At 40.3% G+C, this 19,564-nt stretch overlaps 1 protein-coding gene across 2 annotated transcripts in view; it reads right to left on the bottom strand.

Annotated features, from left to right (window-relative positions):
* Tet (Ten-Eleven Translocation (TET) family protein) overlaps window positions 1-19,564 on the bottom strand; it is a 647,407-nt gene that overhangs the window by 575,707 nt on the left and 52,136 nt on the right. For both annotated transcript variants that reach the window (XM_065224604.1, XM_065224605.1), the window contains exon 2: window positions 4,137-6,560. In XM_065224604.1, coding sequence (XP_065080676.1) covers window positions 4,137-5,381 — 1,245 coding nt within the window. In that variant the 5' untranslated portion in view covers window positions 5,382-6,560. The remainder of the gene's footprint in view (window positions 1-4,136; window positions 6,561-19,564) is intronic.

Here is a 19,564-nt window from a genome sequence, read left to right as displayed (position 1 = left end):
TTGGTGAGTTTTGTTAGCTTGATATTCCGAGCTGCGATATCACAGCTTGCAAAATCAACCACAGTTGTTTGCTTGTTGATTTTTGTCTACGAAAATCAAGCGTGATCTTGGGCATTGGTGAGATTTGATTTTTCGATATTTTTCCAACACTGTACTCACTAATGTAATCATTTGGCAAGATTATTCAGTACGTAGAAAACGATGTGTCAGAGGTTACGCGACTCAAATACTTGAGAACTAAGCTATTTGAAGCTGAGTATCGAAAGCAAAACCTATAGGGTAGAGAACTACTTCGGCCTAAGCGCCCATTTTGGGTCTATCGAGCAGAAAACTTCAAATTAATCCATAATTTCAGAGTTAACAAGTCAACTATGCGTTTGGTACGATACTTTAGTTAATAAGCTACCGAACGAAGTCAATGAGAACGTGTGATATGAAGGTTTGCACCCATTATTACCAAAAACAAAAGAAGCGCTCAGACCGAATCAATCTTTATCTTCATCCGATAGGCCGAAGTGAATTCATTGACGTTTCAATGACGTTTCAATGCGTTAGGCCAAGTTCAGAATCCGTAGGCCGAGTTTGGCGTCAAGGAGCAGTGTTAGACTTTTGACAATATCTCAACGATTGTATTCTCTTTATCAAATCGTATGGTACGTACGGAAAGGTAAATAAGTTTAGAAGCCAGTAATAATTACAGCTGCGCTAGATTAAGAAAGACTAAGTGCGGGTTGTACTTAATAGGTCGAAAATGGGGTAGTTAAACCTAATGTGTGAAATTTTTATTATTTTTGTATGAATTTCAAATAAGCATTCGCATTTGCTCACCCCTAGAAAGAATTAAAGCCTAGTTGTCAACTTCAATTTAAAAGAAGATTTTGACATCCAGCTGCTTCAATTGCGTCACGGCCCAACCTGTGTGATGCAAAGACGGACCCCAAAATCGAACCAATTTCGATCTGTCAAATCGAACCATTTTTTTACAATTCCGGTATAATGCAACAAATACAAGTATTGCAGTTTTTCTATATTAAAAATAATCCGGCTCACCTCGAATCATTCTATTTATGACGGGGTGTAATGAAAATGTTTGTCTCATTTTTTCAAAAACACCAAAATCATTTAAAAAAAAATCATCTGAAATTGGTTCATTTTGCTTCTCCCTTCTCTTTCGCGAATTTACGAACATAAACAACAATCGAAGAGTCACGATTGGGCTTCACGCAAATCGCAGATGAACCGATTATTTTAGCGTTACCAACACTGAACAAAAAATCTAAATGAAGTTTATCAGCTGTTCATCGATGTGTGTTGGTGTTTACTTATTGTTCATCAAAATGCGAGGCATTTCCCGGGAAAGCGCAAACAGATCGTGTTCCGTTTATGTTGCTGAGCTAGCAGCAACCAACTTCGCATTGGGGATGATTTCCGACATGCCTATAGACCATTACTTAGTCTTCTCGGATAGTCTCAGTTCGATTGAGGCTATTCGGACGATGAAACAAGGTAGGCACTCATCTTATTTCCTTTCAAAGGTAAGGGAGCAGATGAGTTTGCTGGTCGACAGATCATATAGGATTAGCTTTATATGGGTCCCCTCACATTGCTCAATCCCAGGCAATGAAAAGGCAGACTCTATCGCAAAGGTGGGCACACAACAAGGCGAGATTTATGATAGAATAATTTCACATGATGAATTTTTCCCATGAGTTCTCTTTTAAGTTGGCAAAACGATTGGACAAGTAATCCTCTTGGGCGGTGGTTACATTCCATTATTCCAAATGTTTCTTCGAGAGCGTGGTTCAAAGGTCTGGATGTAAGTTGGGGTTTCATTCGCGTTATGTCTAGACTTATGTCCAACCACTACTCGCTAGACGCACATCTTTACAGAATAAACCTCGTTCAAAGCAATATATGTAGGTGCAGAACCGGTTATGATGACATCGATCACGCAGTTTGGTATTGCCCAGGTAATGACGTCTCCAAAGCACGACTATTGGATATCCTAGTGGCCCGAGGTAGACAACCCTTCCGTGAAGTAAGAGATGTATTGGGAACCCGTGATCTTCTCTACATGCAGGCGATCTACGAATTCCGTTGTTTGTCTGATGTTAGAGTTTGAACCAATTTCCAGCCATTGTGTCCAAATCTTATTATCCTGCTGTTTCTGTGCTACTTGCCCCTGCCCAGCCAGAATTTGGTCAACCGTCCGAGAGTAGTATCTGAAGGAGGCTTCAGAAACCAGTTTCCTACCTAGCTCCTTCCAATCGAAATTGTTACCCATTAACCTCGAGCCCACCACTACTAATTGGTACCCAATACTAACCTAGAACTACTGCTGTATAAAATGTAAATTCAAACATTACTGATTTTTGGCTCCGCAAAGTGTCACACACGACTGAGCCTAGTAAATAAACGAACTAGTTAAAAAAGATGGTGCCTTGTTCCCAACCTATCAGTAAAGAAGTTGGCGAAAATGGAGGAAGTAAGTATCGGAGCAATCCAAACCGCCATCTGGAAGTTCGGAGAAGAAGTTACCTTCGAGGACACATCCAAATCTGGCCGTAAGCCGGGACCTTTGGACCAAAAAGTGAGCCAGAAGATAATCAGGATTTCGTCAATAAGAAAAGTGCCTCTGTTCGAGATTTGGCAAAAAAACCGAGGGGTGCGACACATCTAAATCTCGATTTTAAATGGTCGAAAAATCTCACACTAGCGAATCAATCTTCGAAAAATCTTTTTTCATCTCTTGCATCTAAACCCATCTACTTGCATTGCTCTCCACCTTTTTGCAAGAAATTTTGAAAATCATAATCAATCGTGTTTCTATCTATTAAGCGCGAGTGCATCTCACAACAGCAAAGCAAAAAATTTCCTGCATCTTAGATAGAGTCACCCCCCTCGCAAAAAACTGAGAACATCGAAGAGTAACGTCCAACGTGCCAAGGCGAGAAACGGGCTGAAAACGTTCAAGACGCAGAAGAAGCGATTTCAGAAACAAGCCGCATCCGTCAAACAGAGTGCTCGGAAGCTATATGATAGCCTGCTGTGTGAAAAATTGGCGTGTGTTACCATGGACGATGAAACGTATGTCAAATTTGACTAGAAGACGCTTCCGGGAGACTAATACTACACAGTCTGTGATGATCAGGAAGTTGACAATGCCGATAAGTCAATTTTTACCGAAAAAAAATCGTAGAAGGCCATGGTTTGGCAAGCGATATGTGAGTGTGAAATTTACGTTCGGGAGTGTTTGAATCGGCGTCTGCGGCCCATGATCCGTCTACATGATCGCCCAATACTATTTTGGTCCGATTTGGTGTCAATGCACTACTCGAAAGACACAGTAGCTTGGTACAAAGCAAACAAAGTGCAATACGTTCCAAAAGAGATTAATTCTCCGAATTCTCCGGTCAATCGAAACTTTTTGGGCCCTTGCCAAGGGGTATCTACGGAAACACTTTAAAGCAGCAAATTCAATCGAAGAATTTGAAAAAGACTAGACAAAAGTAGCCAATATTATCGCTCAACAGCGTCAGATCTTAAGTTTGCTCCTTGGCATACTGGAACTGCGAATTATTTGCATCCAATTGAAAGAGAATACTATAGAGAACATAATATTATTTATGAAATAAAAATTTGAGTCCATTAACATAACGTTTTTTTTTTTCCAAACTGTGCTTATACTTTCTGGGACACTCTTTATCAATAGTCATAGCATTTCTCACCATCTGATAGCGAATTAAACCATAGGACCACCATCCGAAATTCGATAGCATATTGTAAAAGGGCACGCCATCCAATCAGTTTCTTCTTCAGTCATACGAGGATGTTTTGGTTCAGTGTAAGTAGGGATGGTTCGCTCTTTTGGGACTTTTCATTACTTTTTAATTCAGAATGCTAACGTTAAATCCAATTGAATTTTCAGTTAACCTATCTTAAATTACATAGTTTAGCGCTCTCGAGTGTAGCATCAGTGAAAACACAGAGTGTGGCTCTACGGTGCGGATATTTTGAATTTTGATAGGGAGATTAACAGCACTAAACTATCTATTTTAAGATGGGTTAAAAAATAATGAAAAAAAGTCCGAAAAGAGCGATCCATCACTGAGTGAAGGCATTCAAACCAAACTCACCTTCTTCTCGCCCGGCATGGCCCCGTCGTCCGTATCCATGCTCATGGTATGCATCGGACTCTTGAAGTTGGCCGTACTGGAGATGGCCGCCACCTGGCCCGGATTGCCACTTTCGCCAATTTCCATTGCACTACCCTCGGACTCGGCACTGGACTCGAGCGAGGGGGCCCGTATTTTCCGCCGTTCCTTTTTCCGGTTGTCGGCGATCCGTGATATCTGTGCCGACTGACCGCCACCACTGCCACCGATACCACCCATGCCGCCGCCACCGCCGATTCCACCTCCGACACCGGTACTGCTGTCCAGGTTCGGCGTCGAGCTGTTCAGCTTGCTGTTGTTGGTAATGTGGTGTTCCTGGATTGATGGCGTAACCAGATTGTGCTGTGGTTGGTGCAGCTGATGCACGGTTTGATGGTGATGGTGGTGGTGATGTTGCTGCTGTTGCTGTTGTTGATGAGAATGATGATGCGGATGGGAAGCTCCGTTTTGAACGAAGACGTTGGCTTCCAGCATTGAGCTGTGGAAGTTGCTGTGATGGATAGAGCCATTTTTGAGCGAGGACAAATCAAAGTCAACAACTTCGTTTTTGAGCACAGTAACGGTGGGAATGGTTTGCGGTTGAAAGCTGGAAATAGGCTGATACAGCTGGATGTGGCGTTCGTCAATGTACTGCTGATTGATTGTGGGGATATCACGAGCTTGGATCGGTGCAGGTACGAGTGGGTACGGACGTGGATTGACAGCACTCAACGTGTGGAAACCGGAGCCTCCGATAGACGCAAGTCCACTTTGAAGCGGTGCCAGCGGAGTGGGGGTCAACTGCGTCAGCTGAGTTAACGAACCGCCAGCTCCGGGTGAACCTGAACTCGGTGAAATCGGCACCGGAACGGCAGTAACCTGCGGCAAGCTGGGCTCCGTTGCGCCCATGGCCGTGTCCGTATAGCCATGGAACTGACTCTGAAATGATGGCAACTTGGGGAAGGGTTCGAAACCACCCCCTCCACCACCGCCACCATTGCTGATGGCTGCACGATGGTCCTTGGAATCCATTTCCCAAGGTCTGGTATAACTACTATTGCTTGTTTGGGATGTTATGACATCACCCCCGTTGGTAGAACCGTTTGAACGCTCCTGACGGTCGTAGTAATCCCATGAGGGCTCCAGCTCCGCTGTAAACGATGCAAACGAAGGTAAACTATGGTCGGCCGTTTCCTCCGCAGTGCTAGCACTCATCATTGATGTCATACTACATCTCTTAGACTGTCTATTGCTTTTGACGGGCACAAAAAATCACAACGCGCGTGCTACGCTTCGCTTAACGTAGTAACCGACGACTAGAGAAACCGAAAATCTTCCAAAACTTTCAAACACCGGAAATGCACGGGTTTCCTTTGTTTTGTATTACTTTTTCAAAGCTCACTTGATTTGTTTACTTTCTGTTTTCCTGAGAGGTAGACTTTTGAACACTGGCAGCACGGAATTTGCACTCTTCGATACAACTGCTTCTATTGGATATTTTATTATTTATTTTTTTGGTATATTTTTCACTATCTCTTCTTCGTCATCTGCTTCTTCTGCGTATATGCGTGTACGGCGTTTTGAATCCGACGGGAGGGTAAATATTGGTTCTGTCACTCTTTTCTTCTTGTATCAAAAAAATAACACTCACTTTCTTCCGCCGGCTCTCGGCGAAGGTAACATTTTCACTTAAGATCGTAGGTTTTATTTGAACACTTGCACAATTTTGTTTTGTGTGTGGATTTTAGACTATTACTCTGTATTTGTATTAACTATTTATGTGTTTGTTTGTTAGCGGGATTTTGTTGTTGTTGTATGTTTGTACTTGTTTTGCTTTTGTTTTGTCAGTTTGCGAAATAATACTGGCTCCGGTTGAGAGATTTGTGCCTTTCTGTGTTAAACTTTTGGATCAACTTATTGTCAACTCTTGTGTTTTGCTTGTTTTGATCAAAATTTTAGATTTAGTTTTCGTTCACAACTGCGTATTTTCACAGGGTTTGTTTTGTTAGATTTGTTTGCTTTTAGAGATAAATTTGTACTTTTCTGTCGTTTGTTTAGTTTGGTTTTTTTTTGCGTGTGTTTGTGTTTTCAAAACAATTCTAGACTTAATGACTTGTCGGAATATTAAATTAATTTTACTGACTCGAGCGCGTCTGATGAAGTTTTACTGAATGATTTTGCGATTTAATGCTTTTGTTTAATAGCTTTCTTTGAATTGAGTTTTTGTTTAGAATAAGTTAAATAAATAAATAAATTAGGTTGCTTACGGGTTACATAAATACATAAATAGAATTATTAAATTATTAAGAAACTTTATAAAAGTAGATTAGACTGAAGTTTCACTCGTGATGCTTCATTGAATAGATTGTTTTTCTATTGGCTTTGGTTTCACGTTCCTATCGGCATCTGAAAATGGAAAAATAAGAAGAAGAAGAAAAGATCTTCATTAGATGAGTATGCCACCACATTGGTTGGTTGGAATCAATCACAAGGTAGAAACAAGTATCGTTCGAATGCCACCCTCGCTGCAGTAAATAGCAGGCACTTTTCCGTTGGAGCGAATGTTAAGTAATTAGAAATACACATGTAAATTCGGAAGGGAAACATCTTCATCTGCACCCATTCCCGCGACGTTGGGGTCTACTTTCGCGTGAATATTTTAAGTTTAATTCCAAGGTAAACGCACACGCACAGATAAATTTTCACAACTTCTACACGGCGAGCAAGCAGGGGTTGTTGAATTTATGACACCGAGACTTTTCCGCATCGCTCGGCATACGTAGAGGTGTAATTGTATAATCATATGCAAAGCAATCGCAAAGGAATTTGCGTTTTCACTCATCCTGTCGCAGATAATCTTTGATATTCTTGGAGCGGGGGAGTTTTTTGGTGGTGTGAATATTTTATGCGAATTAGTTTTTGTAAATTTACACCCGGTGAAAATAGGAATGCAACCCAGAGTATGGGGAAGATTAGTTTTTTCCAAAAACAAAGGGAGCGCATATTTGAGAATGTTAAACGAATGGAATGGATGCACACTCCATGTATCAGAAGCGCTCAGCAGGGTTACCTCGATGCTTTGATAATCCGCAGGAAATTATTCAAAGATACCCAAGATTATCTAATGGCCGGAATCATGAAAATCTGTTTGTGTCGATTTTTATAACATGTGGATTTCGGTTCATCAGTCCATTATTGATTAGCTGGTATCAGAGTTACTTCCACTCACTTCGCTATTAAAAAATGTTTATCGAAATTATGGAATCATTGGATGCTATCAAGGGGCAAGTCAGCTGTTCTCAGAGCAAATAGTTTTGCAGCGAGTAGATTTGAGCAACTCATAATTAAGGCCCAAGCGCAATGACAGCGGAAGCTGAAAAGCCCGTCCTGAGTAAGCCTACTTGTTGGATTGAAAACTAGTTATAATCAAATCGACTTCGGTTAGGCATCTTGATGTCATTTGTGACAACTGTCAAGCTTTCCGTTTCCGCTTCCGCTTCCACCCACATTGCGTTTGGGCCTTTACTCAAAACTGATCAAAGTAGTCTCACTTTGTTCGTCATCTACCTACCCGAGATTTTATTTATTTGAGTTGAAATCATGCATTTGTTAAATTTAGTAACCAATAAAATTTTAACAGATTGATCAGTGCTATGTGACATCAGTCCGCATTAGTTGTCAAGAAATCGTAAACAGGAATTTGATTCTTATGAAAACACAGGATTTATCGTAGCTTAAGCATTTTTTCTAGGCGATGACGGTGTAATCTACCCTCGACTCGTGAACCTCAGCTGGTGTATTAGTTTCTGTCTGGATGCACAACCACGGCGTATAAACCACACGATATCTAATGAAATCTTATATCAAAGGGCTGGGGCGAGAAAGTTCCTTATATCTAGAAAGTAAGAAGTGGGAAGGAATGTTATTTGATCGTAAATATGAGCAGTGGCGTTCCAAAACTAGTCGCGACCATCGGAAGAACAAGACCGGGGATGGCATCAAGAATGGATTGGCTAGAAGTCGTCGTAAGGAGATTGGAAGGAAGTGTAATCTTGTGCTAGAAGTGGTAGAATACACACTTAGAAATAACTAATTTTACACGGAATCTATCTGACGGAATCTATCTTTGACATACGGGTTGAGACGTAAACAAAAATGTCATTTAAATTTAAGTGCGCCGAGACTGGAAAGATCGTCACTCGACGAAAAGTACGTTTGATTAAGCTGAATTTCGCGTCTGTTATGCCTCAATTTTCTGTCAAAATTGACGCTCGTATATGTCAGTCTCAGAGCACCTAAATTTACAAGATTTTTTCTAAGTGTGTACGTATGATATTTAGACGGGTTTGCGGCAGGACTATTGTTTTTTCGCTGAAAGTGAAATAACTATAGATATGGTTTGCATTGTTGTACTATGTAAAAAATACTAACATTCAAAAAATTATTAACCTAATTGTGCTTTTAACTTTATAAAATACTCAAATTAACAAAATTGTAGAAATTCTTTCTTGATTTCCTGTACTTTACACTGTTAGATTGAGCTACATAGGCGGACGCGATTCCACTCAGACGATATCCCATAAGCCAATAGAAGGTGTGACTTCAAGCGCTCCTCTAGCCTGGTAATTTCGTCGGACGGATTGTTGGTTGGCAGTTGTTTGAAAGTGACAAACATCTCATCGATAGTAGCCTTTTGAACACCTGGAACTTGAAGTGATCGCTCAGACAGGTTTTAATTCTCCTCGGGGACAACTGTTATGAAGTGATGGCCGTGTAAATCAAATGGGAATCACTTCACCGTGAGTGATAAGTTAATAAGTGCCATGGTCGGAGTAATATTCGCAACGCCATTGTTCCCATCTTAAGCAGTCTTAATAAGACTTATCTTTGTATTGATGAAGATAACTCATAGATTTATTGCACCGAGGCCTTGCTCAGATTGTACCCGAAGATATTCGATTGGGGACAATCTTAGCCCTTCTTAATTACATCATGCGTTTCTTTTCCTCCTGCATATAAGCTTCGTGGCGATATCCTGGTGCTTGTGGATGCTACTTTTAAAAGTTGTCAAGCGAGGAAGTCAAATGAAAAATGATGCGATGAATAGCAGGTTATGAGCCGACGATGTTGTCATAAGGACACTATTATTATTATTATTATCTCTATTTAGGAGATTTTCAGCCGCAGGCTGGTTCATCTCCGGGGACGTAAGGACACTATCCGCTCTTGAGCTTAAACGCAGTGAATTCCAAAAGGAATTCCGGAGAATTCCAGGAGAGCTCAGTGTTAAACTTTCCCTGTTAGCTTGAACAATAGTTTCAGGCAATTTCTTTTTCAATAGTTGGACATTCTTGTTGGTGGATTCCATTATGCTATTCATGGAAATTCAGCAAAATGCTTAACACTGGTAGAAGCAGAAACAAACGGCGCTACAAGCCGCAATCTCAAAACAGCTACAATTGTTTCTGCAAATATATCCATCCGATCGATGATGGTATCCGTTAACTCAAGCCTGGTGGTCGTCTTGAATCACCGTTACAATCCGTGCATTCTGTATAACCGGACAGAATTATACAATCCAGCAAGTCCAGCATCACTAGTATCTCATCCGCAGAAACTTCAGCACCAGTTTTCAGTTGCATATGAAATCCTTGCAGAAAAGTATATCAATCGGTTTCAGCTCACCGATGATGACATATTGCAACACAAAAATCAGGTTGCTATGTGTATTTGATGTTTATCAACGCGAGGCACTCAGAGCAGCTCAGAGTTACTCAACATTAAATCCGATTTTACTCATGATCAAAAGCTGTCCTGCCCCTTGGATGCTATAATGATATTTTGTAGTGTCTATTCAACCCATAAAACCTGTCAATTTCGCTTTCAGTGCGTCACAATCAGAGAATTTATTACTCATGAGCGTTCATTCAGAGTGATCGCTCAAGGATCGTAAAATCACTGATTGTGACGCACTGAAAGCAATAATGACAGGTCTTATGTGTCAAGCAAATAGTTTACAACCTTTTCTTTTTTAATTATCCTTATAATATTTATTTATTTATTTATTAATTAATTTATTTATTAGTATACATCAACAGGCTGAGTGTACACAGCAAAAAAATAATTTTGATATCACATCAAAGTGGATGCACTACAATCATGTCGAAAATTTCATGTAATTTTTATGACCACATAAATAAACAAATGCAGTAAAAGCAGCGTAATGTCAGTTCATGCATTGTATTAATGATAATTTTGTCCTTTTTAGCAAATAATATTACACCATATTTTCGACATGATTGTAGTGCATCCACTTTGACGTGATATCAAAATTATTTTTTTGCTGTGTAACCCCAATGATGTTTAAGTGAATAACATTAAAATACATAGTCCAGCTTACTAAAATACACAATACAAAAAAATACATGGTCATTCAACGGTTTACTGCGTCAGAGAAAATACGGGAAAAGCGCCGGCGTAGCATCTCTCGTATCAGTTTGAAATCGAACACTGAAGAAACTCGATTGAACACACGTTGAAGGCCGTCTATAGCACCGTTCATGCTATAGTTAGTGCGATGCTGAGGCAATCTTAACATAACGTTATTTCGCAGCGCTCGGGGCTGGACGTTCACGTTGATCTTCTCCAGGATTGTAGAACAATCAATTCTACCCTGTAAACTATCCGCGATGAGCAGAGCCCGCGAAGTGTCTCTCCGAGTACGTAGAAGCTCCAGATCAATCAGTTGACATCGACTTTCATAACTGGGTAGACGAAAAGGGTTTCTCCAAGGCAGCTTCCTCAGAGCAAACCGAAGAAATCGACGCTGAACGGACTCAACTCTTTCAGCACCATTGTTATAGCTTGGGTTCCATACTGCAGGGCAGGGTCGACCGCACCAGGGAACAGTATAGCGATTTGAGACAATATATATCGGAAAAATTCTTTGCAATCCTGAAAATGAATCCCAAATATCTTGACGCCTTGTCGACAATGAACGAGATGTGTTGCTTAAACGTTAACTGGGAATCCAGAATAACTCCCAGGTCTTTTACGTGGTTGATAGGCTGATAGTTGTTTCCTGAAGTACATAATTGAACATGATCGGTTCCTTTTTGCGAGAAAAGGTGATAACTGAACACTTCGCGGAGTTGACCTCCATTCGGTTCAAGTTGCACCAGTTAGCAAACGCTTCGAGCTGGCATTGCACACTGGGCCAGGAACCGTAATTAGCAAGACAAAACCTCTAGCGCATTGGGTTTGCATTATATTGAAATGGTGTCTTTGGCAAAGTTTCTCGGTTTAACATGCGCCTTCATCTGGCAATGGACATTAGTTCCAATTTTATCCGCATAGATGGTGCTGCGATACTAACTTTCTTATCTCACATGCTAGAGGTTTTGTGTCTTCGGCAAAGTTGTAGAACATTAAAAAATATAACAAATGCAGAAGAATTAAAAGCTCTAGGTCTTCAAACAACAAAGATAAAGTGAATATTGTAAAATTTAACTGAAATTTACGTTTTTTGTACTATTTTCCATACAAACGACATTTTTAACGCCGTGTATCTTTTAAGTCGGATAATTTGCAAGTTTCAAGGAAGATTTCTCAATGTTTTGGGTCGATACAAGCGAAATATTAGCCAAAATAGTGAAAATTACCATGATTTTCATAATCCGGTTTCTCGAAAAGTAGCAAGTTTTAGCAAAAAGTCAGTTACTTTCTGAAATGTACCATTTATCATCAATCAAAGGTGAAAGTTTGCCGGACATATAATTTTATATATTTGAGATATCTGAATTCATAGACTACAATGTTTATTCAAGCAGCGTTCGCCAACGCACGGCTTGCTGGCTGCATGCGATGGAAACGATAGAATATGTCTCTTATGCTTCGCTATCTGCACGTTGGCGAACGCTGTACTAATGTATGCACAAAGTTTCTTCATGTTCATGTTCATTCTAGAACATGTGTGCGTGTGTCAAAAGTCGATGATGATAGTTGATAGAGCAGTGCACGGTCTCTAACCTCACTTTTTAGTTACAAAAATTTTGTCTATGAGTAAAAGAGATGGCAACGAATGGAAGCCAAAACAAACCACCCAAAACTGTCAACGTTTACGAATGAGAGAAGAGAGCAAGCAAATCTTCGTGCACTGATCTAATGTTGAAATGAGAATACACATGTACTACTTACTGATTGACTAACTGAAAATGTAAGTACGAAAACGGAACTTTGATATTTCGAAGTAATGTTGACTCTTCTGGTGGATTATAATTTGAGTTATTTTGAAGTATATAACTGATAATTATGGCAGAAGGTAGGTTATTTTCAATTGTTCAGAAGGTATTTATTTCATTATTGAAAATAAAAGTATGCAGCGTGAGTGTTCGGGAAATCTTAACATTATTTTTCAAAAAATATCGCTCGTTGATCTGGCATCGCATGTGAAAAAGAAAATTATTTGTCCCGAAAGTGAAGCCTTTGAACAGTCCTTTCACAAATCGCTTAGATTTCTAAAAGCAGACATTGATTCACGTTATGCCAAGTCCTGCCGCAACAAGCGTTTGTTTTTCCTAAAATATACAAAATGACTGGATTCCCACTTCAAAGCTCAGGACGATAGCCAAAAGAAAAATGTAGGTGGAAGACCAAAAAAATCTTTTTGTGAAGATAACCAAAGAACAAGGTTAAAAGCCCAATCAAGTGCCAAACCAGAGATCAAACGATTTACAGCTGACGATGCTTTGCGATTTTTTTTGTGCGAAAATGATCTTACATTAAAAGAAGAGTTCAAGAAAATAGGACTGAGAATAAGTGTACCGTTACCATCTGGAGGTAATTTCATTTTATCGTCTTGTTACCTTACATTACGAATACATTTTCATTTCATCAGGTAATAGTAATGATGGCAACCAGAGATGAACCAGCCGATGGCTGAAAGTCTCTTTAAAAAAGAAAGATAAGATGATGGCAACACCGCCAGAAGATAATTTCAGAATCCAGAAATAACGGCAAGAATTACAGGAATTGAGAAGGATATCCTTCGTTGATTTGTTACAATTCTGTGTGCGCTATCTAGCAAGCTTGAAATAGACGTAAAGGCATTCGAAACCTACGCAGAAGAGACTAGAAGCTTGTCCATTATTATAGTTTTTATACTTTGCCACCTACGGTACACAGGATCTTGGTGCATGGCCCGACAATCATAAGCCATTGTGATATTCCGGTTGGTTTATTATCCGAAGAGGCGCAAGAGCGACGAAACAAATCCATCAGAAAATATCGGGAGTACAATTCTCGACAATTTAGTCGTCTTGCAAAAATCGAGGACGTATTCCATCGACTTTTGCTGACCTCTGACCCGGTGATGACAGTGCAGAAACAGTTTCCTCAGACCAAGAAAAAGCAATTTCCAGGACCCGTGCAAATGCTGTTGCAATAATCGACAATGCAAGATAACAGGTAGTTGTTAGAGTTAAAAAAAAATACTTTGAATCTAGATATCTCATCACACAAGCACACATGTTCGAGAAGATACATGAAGAAGCTTTGTGCATACATTAGTACAGTGTTCGCCAACGTGCAGCCAGGGTGCCTTCCATTCATTTTGACTAAATAAATGTTTTAAGAAAGTATGGAATAATAAGATTATATGAAAAAAAATTGATAATGCAAACACCAAGAAAAGATTATTAAGTTTGTGATTGACACATAATACCTGCCAATTTTGCTACATGAGAGACACAATAAGCGATTTTGTAATTTATCTCACCCACTCTTCGCTCTTCACTCTTCGCGAAGAGGCGATCAGAAAAACGCTCATTGTGACTCTGTCAAAGCTAAATTTGCAGGTTTGATGTGTAAAACACAAACTTTACAATCTTTTCTTATTACTTACATGTACAAAATATCATCATAATATCTTATTATTCCATAAATACATAAAACATTTTTTTAGTCAAAATGAATGGAAGGCACCCTGCGTGCAGCTAGCGAAGCATAAGAGACATATTCCATCGTTTCCATCGCATGCAGCCAGCAAGCCGTGCGTTGGCGAACGCTGCTTGAATAAACATTGTAGTCTATGAATTCAGATATCTCAAATATATAAAATTATATGTCCGGCAAACTTTCACCTTTGATTGATGATAAATGGTACATTTCAGAAAGTAAATGACTTTTTGCTAAAACTTGCTACCTTTCGAGAAACCAGATTATGAAAATCATGGTAATTTTCACTATTTCGGCTAATATTTCGCTTGTATCGACCCAAAACATTGAGAACTCTTCCTTGAAACTTGCAAATTATCCGACTTAAACGATACACTGCGTTAAAAATGAAGGATTTGTCGTTTGTATGGAAAATAGTACAAAAAACGTAAATTTCAGTTAAATTTTACAATATTCACTATATCTTTGTTGTTTGAAGACCTAGAGCTTTGAATTCTTCTGCATTTTTTATATTTTTTAATGTTCTACAACTTTGCCGAAGACACAAAACCTCTAGCATGTGAGATAAGAAAGTTAGTATCGCAGCACCATCTATGCGGATAAAATTGGAACTAATGTCCATTGCCAGATGAAGGCGCATGTTAAACCGAGAAACTTTGCCAAAGACACCAATTCAATATAATGCAAACCCAATGCGCTAGAGGTTTTGTCTTGCTAATTTCGGTTCCTGGCCCAGTGTGCATTGGAGGAAGTGACAGTCATCGATAGAACGGATCCGGATATAGATTTTAAGATCATCTGCACCCAACGCTTGACCGGAGAGTGCTACATTACTAGCTGCTATGGTAACGTGGTCGTCGGATAATATCTCATCAGAGAATACGCTGGCAAACTTGTCTGAAAACAAGCGACAGATCTCCTGAGAGGTGGAAGCAACTTCTCCGTTGAACATCATTGACGATGGTAGGCAAGACTCTTTGCGCTGCTCGTTAACGTAGTTCCAGAAGGACTTCGGGTGTGACTTGAGTTTGCTCTGAATCTCACGTTGATATCGCGGATAGCATCGATAGCTAACTCGCTTGAACTCATGATTGAGCCTAACGTAATGATGTTTCAGCGACAGCGTACGATAATTGGTGAATTTCCTTAGTGCCGCTCGCTTGGTCGATTTCAACTTTCGAAATTGGCTCGTCTGCCAAGGAAGGTGTGACCCTTTTCGGTGAACTCTCTTTGGAACGTGTCTGTCAATGGCATACACCAAGACATGTGAAAAAGTTTGCGCAGCGGTTTCAACGTTATCAGGGTCCAGGACGCTTCCCCAGTCTATGCTAGACAGCACGTCGATGATACTAGTATGATCAGCTTTCCGAAAATCGTATGACACGTTTGTGGAAATGTCTTCAAAATCCCGAACGTGACTATCTTGGACAGTGACAACCAAATGAGGATGATGAGGAACTTGCTTTACTAGTGAGCGCTAAGCGCTAACGAAACAGAGGTCTAAGCTTCGATTGTTCTCGTTAACTGCGTCATTGATTTGAGATAGCTTTGCTGCACTATAGCTATCGAGAAGGCTAACTGATCCTGTATGAAATACAGAGCGTACAGGTTCTGGATAGAGAAAGTCACTGTGAGATGGTTTTCCCGAAACACCAGCTAGATTGAAGTCACCCAGAATAATTATCTCATCAACTGGAATTGCAGTTTCAGTGTTCACTCGGTTGTCGACAAAAGCAGGCCACTCTCGATGTGTGCCACGCGATCGTCTGTTTTCGCGGCAGCAACCATTGTGTGGTCCTCCTCATTGTTCTTCATCAGCAGTTCTTTCGGTCGATGCGTCGTCGACTTTGGAAAACAACCGTTTCGTGATGAGTGTGTGAGTACTGACCACGTTTTGCGTCCATTGCTGCAATGGACGCGCTCTGACCCTCGTTGGCGTACAACAATTTCCCATACAATGAAACTACTAGAAGCGGCTCCAGTTATGATGGAGGAGGCTTTTTGGATAGCGGAAGATAAAGTATTTATTGTGTTGTACCTTTTGACTATAGTTTTAAGATGTATTGTATAGAGACCAAGAATTCTCGGCTCTGTAAAGTTAATTCGGTTGAGCCTTATCAAATAAATTAATAAACAAGCAAGGAATTGCAGTTTCCATTACGGCGAAAACGGACCGACAATGGGTTTCGATAAGTTCGTTGTCACGAACACGGTCAGGAGCAATGTACACCGCACATAAGTACATTGTGCGATCACTCAGTTCAACGGCAACCCATGCTTGTTCCACACAGTACCACGCGTCATTTTCTAAAGCTCTCGTCTTCAAACCGGAACGGACTGCCACAAGAACACCACCTCCATTAGATTTCCGACTGTTTTTAGGATTTCGGTCGCAGCGAAAGGCTTCATACTCGCGTCCGAACACATGGCTGGAGAGCGTCCGAGAATCGAGCCAAGTCTCGGTTCGAACGATAACATCATAGCAACGGTCCTATTGGCTATTGGCTAGATGTTCCAAGTCTCGTATTCGAATAATGGAGGTTTTTGAGCGATAAGTGGGCGCATATTGTCCCAGACAACTTCGAACTTCCGTCGTTTCGAAAGCGGTTTCGAGAGCATTTTGTTAAGCCATTCTATCTCCGATACAAATGCACTAAAAGATTCACCCCTGTGTTGTTTCCGCTCGTGGATCCGTTGTCGAATTCCTTGATCCTGATTTGGATTCCCGAACCGAAACCTGATTTTCTCCTCGAAGTCATTCCAATCCTCGAATTCGTCCACGTATGTAAAAAACCAGTCCGATGCCTGACCCTCCAAGATCAAGTGTATGTCTCGAATTAAACTCCGCTGAGAGTTTCTTTCTCGTTCTGCTATCTTCTTCAACTTGTAGAGGAAATTTTGTATGGATGCTGTTCTGTTGTCCCCTGAAAAGGAGAGCTTCCAGTGCTCAATCCTTCGAGATTGCTGAAAATTCCTACCCCTATGTCCATCAGACGTAAAGGAGCTTCTTGTACAACATCGGTTACCGCTAGGACTTCTTCGCCTGTATCTGTACCGTTCGTCATCTCGTTGATGCTGGTTCCGTTGGCTGCCAGTTCCTTGATGCCTGCCATGCCACCGATATTCATCACCCTGATGTCCTCGGTTGGATCGCTGCGGTTCTCCGTATTCGCTGCTGGATTCATCTGTTGTATATTCCTGGTCGCGTTTCGACCTAGGACTCTTGCCTCCTCGAGTTTCGTTCCGTCTACTACTCCGGGTACTATATCTATTGCAATTTTGATCCACCGTTTCAAACTCACTGCTGTCGTTCTCCGTGTCAACGTCTCTAGCTGGCATCTTCCTATTTCTCTTAACCTGTTCCGTGCGTTTCCGATCTTCCGATTCCTTCTGATGGTCGTGGCTACCCTGGGGTTTCAGTCGTTGTAGAATGGTCTCATGTTTACGTACCAACTCTTCGTATGGTATGGTACTCTCTGCTGGGCATCTTTCTTACCGTTTGAGGTTATGTCCTGTTTATGTTGTGATGCTGGATTTTTCGAAATTGCACCCATTTTCTGCTTCGTTCCATCGTCCTGATTTGACGGATTTCCATCTCCAGTTGCACCTACCTCGTCACCTGAGGGTTTGTCGGTCAAACTCCATAAAGTCTCCTTAATCGATTTAAGAAGTTCTTTGCGATGAAGCTCCATTTCTTTGTCATCCGTCTCTTCCCTTTTAACCCGAAGGTAATAATGCCTTAACCGGGACACTAACGACGGATCTTCTTTTTCCTCGAGTGCCTGTTGAATTTGTTGAACACGATTCACAATCCTGTCAACCTCCTGTTCAAATTTGTACGGAGGTCTGTACTCCCTTTTCTCTTTCTGATCTGTTTGAAACAGCCTACGCAACAACCGAAGTTTTGTTTGATCATCCTTTCCAATCTCCTCTAAATGATTTCGCAACTTAAGCTCATAATTAATTTCTTCAGTCGTCAAATAATCAGCGTGTGGATACTGCATTTTGTAAATTTACGTTTGAGGACAATGAGGTCACAAATAAATTAACAAATTCCTAGACAGTCGTTCACTTAAGTTAATGTTTTATTCTATGATATGTATACGAGATTGATGTATGAAACTATACCGCATATAAGAAAAATAATAATAATAATAATAATAATAATAATAATGTATTGCCTTATTTTATGTATGTACAGTGTGTATATAATTTACCAAATGAAAGAAAGAAATTAAAAAATGTACAATTCCCCAATAAGCGCCAAGTAAATTCTGAAAATATATAGCCCCACGTTGGGTGCCAAGCTAAGCGGTAGTCGTTATCACCAGAATTCATTCCACCGATGTTCTGATCTAATGATTTCATAATTCCGAAAAACGTGTTTTCATAGGAAGTGAGTGGAAGCAACCCAGGCTGAAATCCCAGCTGAAATCCCAGCTGAAATTTGTTCAAATCCAAGATCTTTAGGAATTTAAGGTCCAATGTTTAGGAACCGTACTACTTTTTTACATTATCAGAGTCAAAGGTTTGAAATTGCAAAGCTTATATGTCCAGAATCCAAATTGCATATTTTGGATCAATTTTAGACAAATTAAGTTGGTCTTCGCCTAATAAATAACATTTCGGAAGACAGCAACTAAAACTATGACCAAACTAGTGTTTACATTTCCTGGCCAATTCTGGCAACCCGGGAATCAAGAAACTGCTAATGGCTCTTCCTGGGAATTCCTGGGAATCGGGAAATATTTTTACTTACTACTTGATGAACATTTCAAAACGTTCCAAAGCTGAGTTATTAACCACAGACAAACAGACATAAAACTTCATTGGGTATCTTCGTTCACGCATTTAACGGTTGATTTGAATATTATCAGTTCTGCGAACTACTCGCCGCAGCGCTGGCATCGGATCACTTTGACGTTTCTATACATGCTATAGAACTTTTATGCAATATTGTTTGCGAGTCGAGCAAGCTTGTTCTCCGCGAGTAGCCCGAGAGATGTCGTTACTGAGGTCATATGTTTTGAGCTAATATGTTTTCAAGAAAAAACTTTTTCCAAGAGTTACGTCTGTTTGTCTGTGTATTAACGAAAGTGGAAGGCGATGAAGAGAATCGGCCAAAGCATATAGGACCGTTTGGAATGCTTATCTGGATTAGATTTCAAACTTCTGCCCAGCGTTGCCAGATTGTTTTTGAAGCTTATCGCTATCAAAGGTTTTTAATAAACGGTATTTACTATTTCAGTTAATTTTATATTTTATATTTTATTTTCGAAAGCGAAAATTTAAACTTTTGGACTCAGAACGGCCTTGGCAGCTCGAAAGAAAGTTCCGGGGAATGCTTGAATTAGCATCTGAAGAAAGCCAAAACAAGAACTTTCTGAGAATGAAGAAAGATGAAGTTTGAAAAAAGTTCTAAGAAAAATCTAAATGTGTGCAGTTTCTAAAATTAA

This window comes from Ochlerotatus camptorhynchus, unplaced genomic scaffold (genome assembly GCF_037179485.1).
Source record: "Ochlerotatus camptorhynchus isolate MF236.1 unplaced genomic scaffold, CSIRO-AGI_Acam_v1.1 ptg000213l, whole genome shotgun sequence".
Classification (NCBI taxonomy): domain Eukaryota; kingdom Metazoa; phylum Arthropoda; class Insecta; order Diptera; family Culicidae; genus Ochlerotatus; species Ochlerotatus camptorhynchus.
This window is presented reverse-complemented; position numbering and strand designations above follow the sequence as displayed.